Source organism: Hemiscyllium ocellatum, chromosome 4 (genome assembly GCF_020745735.1).
Source record: "Hemiscyllium ocellatum isolate sHemOce1 chromosome 4, sHemOce1.pat.X.cur, whole genome shotgun sequence".
NCBI classification, from domain to species: Eukaryota; Metazoa; Chordata; class Chondrichthyes; order Orectolobiformes; family Hemiscylliidae; genus Hemiscyllium; species Hemiscyllium ocellatum.
Window position 1 is genome coordinate 67197768 of NC_083404.1, and position 13150 is coordinate 67210917.

The following is a 13150-nucleotide window of genomic DNA, read 5'->3' on the forward strand; positions in this document are numbered from 1 at the left end:
GCATCCAGTGCAAAATATTCATTAAATCCAGAGTTTCTTTCGCTCAGGAATTCTGGTCTCTGGATAGCTGGAGACCGGATGTGCCCTGAAAGCAGGATATCAGCATACTTTGGCAGTTCAGGTGCAATTACTATGCAGTAGTTGACCAGCAAATTTAAACTGGGGGTGATGATACATCTGCCAACTCTACCCTCCCTCATCCACCCATCTGCCAGCATAGCACCCTTATCCACCAGCCCACTACCTTCTCCTGTTCCTACTCACTTTCAGCAGCAGTGAACATAGTTTTAAGATCATTAAAAAATGGGGCATGGTTTGTGTCACTCCATTTTAGTGCTGCCTGGGTAGTTTGCTGGACTTCATCTGTTGCGATGCATCCTGCATCTGAAGTCCAACTAAAAAAAAGTCTGGGAAGGCAAGTAGGTGACATTTTAATCTGATCTAGTCAGAAATTGGGATTCTGACTCAGATCAGACCAATTCATTTCAGGAGTTTATTTATTTGCGAGCTTTATCTGCCAACATTCAATTCCAATTTATTTGGGACAGATCCAATCTCACCCCACTGAAATCATCTCATCTCCAATTAGTATCTTTAAGCTACATTGTCTGTTATTCTTCTTCGTCACTAACTTAAATCTTTGATACTATGATCACTGCTCCCGAAATACTTCTCTTGATTCTCCTGATCCCTGCCTCAATCCTTAGAACAGGTACAAGAACATCTCTTTTCTCATTGGACTGTAAAAATACTGATCAAAAAAATTATTCTGTCACAGTGTGGAATCTCTTCCTCTCTCTGCCCTTTACTGTATTATTTTTTATATCTACGTTAGGATAACGGAATTATTGGATAATGTTTGCACCTCTCAATTTCTTTGCAGATTCACTTCTTTATATTGTTCCCATCAATTGGAATGCTTAGGGAGAGGATTGTAAGCCCCAAACAATTATAAAAGATGGGCAAAGGAAAAGAAAATTTGGATGATCAATTTGTTTAGCATTATTCCAGTAAATTAATTTTCCAGTGATAATGCTGCATAGCTGGCAAAGCCAATATCTCAATGCATTTTTCATTGGCAAAACAAACAGTATAGCACAATCTTGAGTACAACGTAATATATAAATACAGTTTTATTCAATCTTTATCACTTTACCTCCATGTTCTTCCTATAGCATTCATTACTCCAGAATACTGGGTATGCTGATCCTGTAGCCGAGCACGCACTACTTGGTATGGATATGTTGCTGTTACAGCAAAAACTTTGGATAATGCTGCCATTGTTACATATTCTAAGGGATTCTAGGAAGACATAGCAGAAAAAAGACAGAAGTTTTACAATTACAATAAAACTAACACAGGCCTACTGATTAAACTATATTACATTATACCATTTCAATTAATTGAATGCTTTAGAATACTCAGATGATTTAACTAGAGTTCGAGGTAGTTCAGATTTTTATGTTCTTCTTTTAATTTATTGCATATTACGAATGGACATTGGCAATTCTAGTGTAGATGAAGGCAACCAGAATATCTGATGGATCCTGATCACTGCAATTGAATTGCTATTCAAATTCTAATTAGACAAAGCTTATTTACAATGCAAGAATATCACAAAGTCTGTTGGCAGCTAGTTAACTCTATAGTCATCTGTTTTTAACTAAAATTCAACTATCAAATGAAAGAATAAAACAAAGAATGAGGTGGTTGGCAATCAAACAAACAAATATAGAAATTGCTAGCAAAACTCAGCAGCTTGACAGCATCTGTGGGAGAAAGCAGAGTTAATGTTTCAAGTCAAGTGACTCTTCTTCAGACTGGATTCTAAAGAACGGTCAGTGGACTTGTTGTTAAAACTCTGTCTTCTCGCCAAAAGGGACAAAAATGCTGAAAACTCTATAATAGACATCTTGTTTTATAAATCCCATCTTTCATAATAGCAGAAAGTGAGGACTGCAGATGCTGGAGAGTTGGAATCAAAACGTGTGGCACTGGAAAGCACAGCAGGTCAGTAGCATCTGAGGAATAGGAAAGGTGAAATTTCAGGCATAAGTCCTTCATCAGGAATGTGGAGGGCGGGGAATGTGGAGGGCGGGGGCGAGGGCGGGGGCGGGGGGGCAGGGAGAAGGTAGGTGGGATTGTGGTGGGTGGATGTAGGTGGGAGGTAATTATGTTAGGTCAGTGGGGAGGGTGGAGTGGATAGGTGAGAATATGGATGGATGGGTAGAACGGGTCAAGAGGGCAGTGCTGTTTGGAGGGTAGATCTAGGATGAGGTTGGGCGGGGGGGGGGGGGGGGGGGGAAGAGAGAGAAACTAGTGATGTAACACACTGTCAATGCGGTGTGGTTGTAGGCTCCCAAGGCAGAAGATGAGGTATTCTTTCTCCAATTGGCAGGTGGCTTTGACTTGGCGGTGGTGGCGGCCCAGGATTTGCATGTACTTGGGGAAGTGGGAGAGGGAGTGGAAGTGGTTGGCCACAGGTTGGTGAGGTTATTTGGTGTGTATGGACCGGAGATGTTGCCTGAACACTGTGCGAGTTGGCGTTCTGTCATCCCAATGTAGAGAAGACCACATCAAGAGCAACAAATGATGAGGTGGGTGGATGTGCAGGAAAATCTCATCAGGTTTGAAATTATCCATTACAGCCTTGGACGAAGGTGAAAAGGGAGGTGAGGAGTGCAGGTTTTGCACCTCGTGCGGTGGCAGCGGAAGGTGCTGGGTGTAGAGGGTGGGTGGTCAGGTGCATGGACTTAATGAAGGAGTTGTGGAAGAAATGGTCTCTGCAGAATACAGGTAGGTGTGAGGAGAAAAATATATTTTTGGTGGTGGGGTATGACTATAGGTGACGAAAATGGTGGAGGATAAGGATAATGCACTGTATCAGTAGATTCAAGGGGTGGAAGGCGAGGGGTGGTGGGGTATCCTTGTTGCGGTTGGAGGGGTGGGGTTCAAGGGCGGAGATGTGGGAAGTGGAGGAGATGCGATGCAGGGCATTGTTGATTATGTGGAAGGGAATATTGCGGTCATTGAAATAGGAGGACATCTGGGATGCCCTGGAATAGAATTACTCCTCCTGGGTAGAGAGAGAGCAGAGGGGGGAGAAATTGGGAGTAGCGGATTGTGGTTTTACAGGATGTGGGGGTGGAAAGAGATGGCTTTAAAATATGTGTTTATGTTGAGTCAGTGGCTGGAGACAGACGGAGAGGTCTAGGAAGGGGAGGGAGGTTTTGGAGATGGTTAATGTGAACTTGAAGTCAGGTTGGAAGGTGCTGGTGAAGTTGATGAACTGCTCAACCTCCTCGTGGGATTGTGAGGTGGCACCAGGACAGTTATCAATGTAGTGGAGGAAAAGTTGGGGTATGGTGCCGATGTAACTCTGGAAGAGGAACTCTTCCATGTATCCTACAAAGAGGCAAGCATAGCTGGGGTCCATGTGGCTACCCATGGTTACCCCTTTGGTAAGAAGGAAGTGGGAGGATTCAAAGGAGAAGTTGTTGAGGGTGAGGAACAGTTTTGCCAATCGAATGAGTGTGTTGGTGGAGGGGGGTTGGTTAGGTCAGATGGAGAGTAAGAAACAGAGGGCTTCATCATGAGGAATGGAGGTGTCTAGGGACTGGCTATCCATGGTGAAGATGAGCTGTTGGGGGCCAGGGAATTAAAAGTCATGAAGGTGGTGGAGACTGGGCAGCATCTCGATGTATGTGCGAAGTTCACGGTCCAAAGGGACAGGATGGAGTTGAACTATGAGGAGGTGAGTTCGGTAGGGCAAGAGCAGGAGGAGTCAATTGGTGAACTGGGACAGTCAGGTCTGTGGATTTTGGATAAGGGGTAGAACTGGGTAGTGCGGGGTATGGGGAATGATGAGGTTGGAGGCTGTGGATGGGAGATCCGCTGAGGTGATGAGGTTGTGGATGGTTTGGGAGAGGATGGTTTGGTGATATGGGGAGAGGTGTCATCAGCGAGTTGGTGACTGGCTTCAGTGAGGTAGAGGTCGGTGCATGTTACCATTGCACCCCCTTGTCAATTGGTTTAAAATAGTATCAAGACATTAACATAAGAATCAATTTCTCAACAGTGCATTAAAATGAAATCTATTTACCTTACCTGTAAGTACCTTAGATACAGGATTCTGGATAAAAATACTAGCAAATAGAGGAGATTGTTGCAGACATGCCAATTTTCACAAATTTTCTGAATGTGATATAATTTCTAACTTTACTTAATATTGTAAGTGAACTCAAAATTTCCCCCAGGTATTTCTTATATCAATGCTCTTGTGCATTGACTTTTAAAGAAGCACCAATACAATAGAAAATCAGTGGTAGATTTCATTATGAGAATGAATAGGTGTAATGTCAATAATATTGAACATGATGCTGAAAACACCAATATCATGCAAGAAAACTATTTTGCAAAATGGATAACCAGATATAGAGGCCCAAATTTGAAAGTTGCTGACAACTAACCTCAAACTCAGAAAACCTTTGATTTTGGTTAACTGAGATCAGGAGAATAAAAAGAAAACACAGAAAACGTAAACCTAATGTGTTTTAAAGGAAATCAAGGCTTATGTAATTTAATGAACAAACCAGCTGAAAAATGCAATAACAACACAACACAGTACAAAAATAATCTAAATGAGATTGGTGACAGAGCAGAAACTATTAGTTCTGGAACAGAGCCCGAAGGTTTTTCAACGCCCCCTTCCTTGCAGGCATAACTTGACATTTTGTTTGGGCCACGTCTGATATTCAGGGATGTTTTTTCATTCTCACCACCCATTTATTATTATATGATGCAGCCATGGAGTAATATTACCTTCTACATTTACATGTGGGTTAACGGGACTTGTAAAGAAGAATAAGAATTCATAAACATCCTGAACTGCCCGTCAAATTTAAATCCACAACACTTCAGGTAAGCATTAAAATTCCTAGAAGCCACAGTATTTAAATTGTCACAACAGGCATAAAACAGAGACAGGGATCACAACATATGATAAAAAGCCCTTCTGCTCATCACATCCGCACAAAACCACCACCTAACTATTCTAATCCATATTTCCAACACTTACCCTCAGCCTCATATCTTGGCATCACAGGTGCACATTATATACTTCTTCGATGTTACGAGGGTTTCTGCCTCTACTACCCTTACAGGCAGTGAGTTCCAGATTCCGACGACACAGTCAACCGTCACCTTCTGCTTCCTGCCCACAACCAATTGTGGATCTAACTTACCAAAGTTCTTTGGATCACATGGGGTCTGACCTTGCTATTAGTCTACCATGCTAGGCCTTGATAAAGTCTAAGTAAATTTCATCATACATTTCACGTCTTCAAAACATTAAAATTGGTCAGACATGAACTCCCTGAACAAAACCATGCTGACCATTCTTGAGATTGATCCTTCCCTCCTCATATACAGATTAATTCTGCTCTCCTTTTGTCGTGCCTCCACTGACTCCCCCATCCACACACCTTACTTTCTCTCTCCCCCATCCCTTTTTGGACCCTCCCTCTCTTTCCCCCTATGCAGCTTTTTACTTTTTCCACCTCTCAATAAATGCAATCACCCTCCCTTGCCACCTCTGCGTGCAGCCACCCTCCACAATTCCCACTGCTGCAACTCTCCCTCTTCCCTACCATGCAACCCCCTTCTATCTTGCAGAGAAAAGTAACTGCACTAGCTAAGGCTGTTGAGGTGATTGTTGACCAGGCAACAGCAAAGGCTTTGGCCGAGTGTCAGGGTTTGGATCACTCCCCTGAGAGGAGAGGAAATTTATGTTCCACAGAGCCATTGTTACTCTCCCAAGATAGCACTGCAGCAATTTATTGAATTTATTGGAGAACAGGTTGGTGATTCATGTGCAGTGTGGGAAGGTTCATAGAACAATGTTATCCATTCCCCTGGCACCTATTGCGGTGATAGCAGCAGTCTAAGCTTCCAACAGAACATTCATAGTTTTGATACAAGTTGCTTTTTTTTTTCTTGATTTGGAGATGCCGGTGTTGGACTGGGGTGTACAAAGTTAAAAATCACACAACTCCAGGTTATAGTCCAACAGGTTTAATTGGAAGCATTCGCTTTGGAGCACCGCACCTTCATCAGGTCGTTGTGGAGCACCACCTGATAAAGGAGCGGTGCTCCGAATGCTAGTGCTTCCAATTAAACTTGTTGGACTATAACCTGGTGTGTGCGATTTTTAACTTTGTACACCCCAGTCCAACACCGGCATCTCCAAATCAAGAAAAAAAAGCAACTTGTATCAAAACTATGAATGTCCTGTTGGCAGCTTAGATTGCTGCTGTCACCGCAATAGGTGCCAGGGGAATGGATAACATTGTTCCATTGACCATGATAAGAAACAGGAAATTCAAAACTTGTGGGACTGTATTAAGCATTATTCACCTTTATCAGCAATCACTGCAAATTGCTGAAATTATTAACTCATCATAGGATCATACAGATATACAGCATGAAAACAGACACTTTGGTCCAACTCATCCATGCCAATCAGATATCCTAACCTAAGCTATGTCCCATTTGCCAGGACTTAGCCCATATCCCTCTGAACCCTTTCTATTCATATACCCATTCAGATGCCTTTTAAATGCTGTAATTTAAAAGCCTCCACCATTTCCTTTGGCAGCTCATTCCATATACTCACCACCATGTGAGAGATAAAAATTGGCCCTTGGGTCTCTTTTAAATTTTTCCCCTCTCACCCTAAACATATGCCTTCTAGTTCCCCCTCACCCACCCCAGGGAAAATACCTTGTCTATTTACCCTATCCATGCTGCTCATGGTTTTATAAACCTCGAACGTCACGCCTCTGACGCTTCAAGGAAAATAGTTCCAGCCTATTCAGCCTCTCTCTATAGCTCAAACCCTCCAATCTTGACAACATCCTTGTAAATCTTTTCTGAATCCTTTCAGGTTTCACAACATCCTTCCAATAGCGGCGGGGGGGGGGGGGGGGGGGTGACCAGACATGCACACAATTTTCCAAAAGTGGCCTAACCAATGCTCTGTACAGTCACAGCTCGACCTTCCAAATAGAGGATAAAAAATTGACTATATTATTTTGTGAAAGCATTGTACTGAAATCAGAGGGAATACTATGCTATATCTTGATAAGAACTGTGCACAAAGATTAGAAGAAATCAGCATTAATGCACACTAATGCTTTAAAGAAATTACTAAATCTACATAAATTGAGCCTTAAGCGTTCTCAGATCTGGAGAGAGATTTCTGGTTGCAACAAAACAGACCAGAATGTTTTAATAATGTAATTTACTGTCCAATTACAAATTAAACTTACACTTAACAACTCACCAATTTTGCATCTACTGCCACATTTTTATGAAAGCTGTATTCTTTCTTTAGTTCTTCATAAGCCATAAACTGAAGAGCACCATGTGATGTACCAAAAAGGCCAGGCACAAATCCCTGAAGAAAAAGAAAGAGACACACAATTCAATCACAGTATCTCCGTTTAATGTATAATAACCAAGACTTGGATAAACAGCTAAAAACATTTAAATAAAAACAAGGACTCCCATATGTGGCCCACACAGACGTGGACAAAGATGGCGGCACAGCAGCAGAGCTGAACCCAGGGCTTGGTTGCTACTGCCTGCTTTTTTTTTCGTCTTTTTACTTTTTTTAACCTTTTCTCTTTGTTTTCATTTTTTAAAAGCTTGGAAAGTGGCAGGTGAAGGTAGTCTCCGGCAGTACAGCAACAAGGCCATGACAAGTCCAACACAGCTTCACCTCAGCCCAGTGTCTCCCAATGAGCAAGAGCAGGTTGTCTTCCTGCTCAGCCCTTGTGCTCCAGGCCAGTCAGTATTCTTTTGCTCTCTGTCCTTTTCGTCTTTTTCTCCTTTTCTTCATCTTCCCATTGTTGCAGGGAAGTTGAAGTGGTGTTGGCATAGCTTCCTGGATTCACATGCTGATGTATGGACTCCTGGAACAGTGGTGAGACATCAGATGCAGTGATGGCAGAGCAGGGATTTCTAGCTGTAACAGGCCTGGAGAATAGCAGCATGGTAGGTTGTCGACTATAGTGGTGTCAGTGGCTCAAGTGTGGTTTCCTGGATGCAGTACATCCAGAGTAGGGACCTTGCTGAAGTCCTGCAGCCTTGTTTTAGGACCCTGGCCAATGAAGATGAAGTCTGTTTAAGTATTTTCTTTTATTCTTCTTGTATCTAAAATAGTGCTGGATTGTGGCGAAAGGACACTTTTCACTGTATCTCCCTACATATGTGACAACGAATAAATCATTGAATTGTTCATTTGTTCAGAAGTGCTGATACTGGAAAACTGAAAGAATATACCAAGTGTTGAAGAAACTCAGCAGATCTGGCACCATCGGTAGAGTGAAAAGCAGAGTATCTCTACAGATGCTACTACACCTGCTAAATTTTTCCAGTACTTTGTTTTAAGAACATTTAGCAAATTAACCACAGACAACAAAATTTCACCTAGTGGGCGGCACGGTGGCACAGTGACTAGCACTACTGCCTCACAAGCACCAGAGATCCGGGTTCAATGCCTGACTCAGGCGACTGACTGTGTGGAGTTTGCACATTCTCCCCGTGTCTGCGTGGGTTTCCTCCGGGTGCTCCGGTTTCCTCCCACAGTCGAAAGATGTGCAGGTCAAGTGAATTGACCATGCTAAATCGCCCGTAGCGTTAGGTAAAGGGGTAAATGTATGGGTATGGGTGGGTTGCGCTGCAGCGGGTCGGTGTGGACTTGTTGGGCCGAAGGGCCTGTTTCCACACTGTAAGTAATCTAATTTAATCTAACCAATGTATCCAGTTATGCTTCTAAATAAAGGAAATTGGGTTGAGTTGTATACAAACAAAATACAATATCAGTCTTACATTAGGCAAACATTGCCAATGAGGTCTGAAAGAAAACTGTTTAAATGTTGTAGGATTGTATTTCATTCTCTTAAGAGGCTTTGATAGTGAACAATAAAAATAGGTAGATCGGTGATGCTATTTGGCGTTTTAAAAACAACTTGAGACTTATTACAAGCACTACAACCCCCTTCCAAGCACTTAACAAAGGTCTCAAGATGTTCACAAGAATGCAATCAGACCAAAACTCTCATTCAGCCAAAGAAAGAGACACTTGCCCAGCTGATAGGATGGTCTTAAGGATCAGTGAGAGATGCAAGTATTTGCGGAGGAATTTCATAACTTTGAGCCAGGCAGTAGAAGGCATTCAATCACGGCTGATATGTTTCTCAACCCCATTCTCCTGTTTTCTCTCCATAACCCTTGATTCCCTTGACAATCGAGAATCTATCTTTATCATAAATATACTCAATGCCCTGGTCTCCACAGCCTTCTGTACCACTCTCTGGCTGAATAAGTTTCTCCTTATCTTCTTTCAAAAAGGTCTTCCCTTTACTCTAAGGTTGTGCCCTGGAGCCCTAGTCTCTCTTACTAATTGAAACATCTTCCCAACATCCACTCTGTCCAGGCCATTCAGTATTCTATATGCCTCAATTAGCTCCCCCTCATCCTAAACTCCATTGAGTATATTCCCAGAGTTCTCAAACGTTCCTCTTACATTAAGCTTTTCATTCCTGGGTCCATTCTCGTGAACCTCTTCTGAACATGCTCCTGGACCACTACATCATTCCTGAGATACGGGGCCCAAAACTGTGTTCAATACTCCAAATGTGGTCTGACCAGAGCCTCAGAAGTACATCCCTGCTTTTATATTCAAGTCCTCACAAAATAAATGCCATCATTGCATTTGCCTTCCTAACTACAGACGCAATCAGCAAATTTACCTTGAGAGAATCCTGGGCTAGAACTCTTTGCACTTCAGACTTCTGAATTTTCTCCCCACTTAGAAAGTAGCCCATGCTTCTGTACCTGCCTAAATCCTTCTGTAGCCTCCCCGCCTCCTCAATACTATCTGCCCCTCCACCTACCTTTGTATCATCTGCAGACTTAGCCAGAATGCCCTCAGTTTAATGTACAAAGTAAAAAGTTGTGGCCCCAACACGAGCCTTGTGAAACACCATTTGTCATTGGTTGCCACCCTGAGAAAGCCCCACTCTCTGCTTTCTGCTAGGCAGCCAATCTTCTATCCATGCTAGCACTTTGTCTGCAACACCATGAGTCCTTATCTTACTCAGCAGCTTCCTGTGCGGCATCTTGTCAAAGGCCTTCTTGAAGTCCAGGTAGATAACATCCATTGGTTCTCCTTAATCTAACCTGCTTGTTACTTCCTCAAAGAATTCTAGTAGATTTGTCAGACATGAACTCCTCTTGATGAAGCCATGTTCAATTTGCCCTATTCTACCAAGTATTCAGAAAACTCATCCTTCAAAATGGATTCCAAAATCTAACCCACAACCGAGGTTAGGCTAATCGCTCAGTAATTTTCTATCTTTTGCCTTCTCCCTTTTTAATAGGGGTGTCACATTAGCAATTTTCTAATCCTCTGGGACCCTCCCTGACTAGTAATTTCTGAAAGATCACTACTAATGCTTCCGTTATCTCTTCAGCTATCTCGTTCAGAACTCTGGGGTGTAGTCCACCTGGTCCAGGCAATTTATCTAATTTCAGGCCATTCAGTTTTTCTAGCAACTTTTTCTTGGTGATGGCCACCATACTCAGCTCTAACTCTCTTGAATTTTTCACATATTACTTATATCTTCTACCATGAAGACTGATGCAAAGTAATTCTTCAGTTCCTCTGCCATTTCCTTGTTCCCTACTATCTCTCTAGCATAATTTTCCAGGGGTCCAATGTCCACTTTTGCCCATTATAAATCTAAAGAAACTCTTACAGTCTTCCTTTATGTTACTGGCAAGCTTACCCTCATATTTAATCTTCTCCCTCCCTTTTTTGTTGCCTTCTGTTGATATGAGAACCCAACCTGACAGCACTCAGAGTACCCTCACTCTCCAGGCTTAGCTCAAGGGATGATGGGATACAGCAGTGGGAGGGAGGGAGCAGCTCATCCTCCGACCATAGAAAGTGAGAGAAAGTCCTCTGTGAAGAGAGGAACAGACTGAACCATTTATCAGACCAGCAAAGTTATGAGCATCTGGGTAGTATTTCAAGTTTTTAGAGATACCGGATAGTTAGCAATAGAGCTGTTAAAAGTGTAAAATTTAACTCTTAACCTTTCTTGTCTTCAAATGAAGTTGCAACCTGGTTCACTGACTGTAGACTTGTACTGTGTAGTCCTTTCTTCTTACATAGGTAAAAACAATGACTGCAGATGCTGGAAACCAGATTCTGGATGAGTGGTGCTGGAAGAGCACAGCAGTTCAGGTAGCATCCAAGGAGCAGCGAAATTGACGTTTCAGGCAAAAGCCCTTCATCAGGAATAATAGGAATAAATATCCCTTTCTTGATACATACTAAGGTATTTGGGTAAATTAATATTATGTACACTGGCTGAGGAATCTGCAGGGTCTTAGAGACTCCCTGATCCAGACAACACAGTGCACCAACTATCAAAGAGAACAACCACCACTGGCACTGAACCACCACCATTGACACACAATCAACAATACATCATTGTTAAAAAGAAGCTGAGAGACAATTTAACACACTCTTGGGACTTTTGATCTTCAAAAATTTCCCTTTCCCCATCTAAACTTTTCCACCATAATATTTACATCGAACTGCCTGCCTTTTGTCTATTGTATTCATAAATGAAGGTATGTGTACTTGAAGTTTTAAATGAATATGGTTTAAGACACTTGATAGATCAGTTTCCTTTTTATGTCATTTGTTAAGGTTAAATATATTAACATCAAATAGAATTCTTTAGTCAATGACAAAACCTGGCATGAATTGTTTTTGCCATAACGTCAATCATCTTGGTTGCTTAACTGAAATTTTCCTCAAGCTATCAAATGATGTGTAATGTGGTGCTTAATTATTCACTTATTCCTATTGGTTCAGTCGTGACAATATACAGAATATGACTGTACTCATCCCCTAGGTACAGCATTTAGAGAAGAAACAGAAGGGAGATCCTTAGGAATAGCTACATGTAGCTGTGAAGAAATGGGAAGAGAAGCTACTGCAGCTGAATCTCTGACTATTACTAGCCAAATCTAAGTGGAAGCTGGCACAGCTAGACCCACACAATTAGAGAACAAATGAGATATTGAAAAAGTTGATGAAGTCAATCACATCAAGAGCTTTGAGCATATTGACAGGGTGAGAAAGAGGAACCAGATGAGTTGTGAAGAAGGGCTACTGCACTTGAAACATCAACTCTTTTCTCACCAAAGATGCTCCCAGACCAGCTTAGTTTCTCCAACAATTTCTGTTTCTGTTTGTTTCAGATCTCCAGCTTTCACAGTTCTGTTTTGTTATACTGAGGAAAAAAGGATGAAGAAGCTGTTTCTAACTTTGAAAAGAGTTACTTTGGTACTGATATATCGGGTTCAAATATAAAGTTGCAGGAAAGTTGCACAGATTTGGAATGAAACATGTTCAAGGACTTTGAAAAGGTAAAGAAGATTTCTGCCACCTACAGAGTTGTTAAGAGTCTGTTTTTGTGAAGGGCAATGACAACATCTGAAAAGTAACAGGCTAGTACTTGAGGATATGGAACTATTAAAAATAGCAACTGCCAAGATGGCCAGAAAGAGATGCTCAGTAATTTATTGCAAAATAAAGGTCAAGAGCAGTAGAAGATTTCATGGATTAGATTACCTTGGAAAGGACATGATTAAGTTAGATTCCCACAGTGTGGAAACAGGCCTTTCGGGTCCAACCAGTCCACACTGACTCTCAAAGAGTAACCCACTCCGACCCATTTCCCTCTAACGAATGCACCTAACAATATGGGCAATTTAGCATGGCCAATTCACCTGACTGTGGGAGGAAACTGGAGCGCCCAGAGGAAACCCACGCAGACACTGGGAGAATGTGCAAACTCTACACAGACAATCACCAGAGGCTGGAATTGAACCTGGGACCCTGGTGCTGTGAGGCAGCAGTGCTAACCACTGAGCCACCATGTCGCCATGAAAGGAGAATCTAGATAAAAACACGGAGTTTGGGTTAGGGAAGAGGGGAGATTTGGGAAAGTTTGGCTCAGTGAATAAACAGAGGTATATATTAGAGGGAACTGAAAAGCCACTCTCA

The 13150-nt window shown here is 42.2% G+C and overlaps 1 protein-coding gene across 1 annotated transcript in view; it reads right to left on the bottom strand.

The window, feature by feature from the left end:
* LOC132814032 (mitochondrial folate transporter/carrier-like) overlaps positions 1-13150 on the bottom strand; it is a 39790-nt gene that overhangs the window by 2762 nt on the left and 23878 nt on the right. The window contains exons 5-6 of the mRNA XM_060823354.1: positions 7343-7456; positions 1157-1302 (exon numbers count right to left, since the gene is read on the bottom strand). Of these exons, the coding sequence (XP_060679337.1) occupies positions 1157-1302; positions 7343-7456 (260 nt within the window). The remainder of the gene's footprint in view (positions 1-1156; positions 1303-7342; positions 7457-13150) is intronic.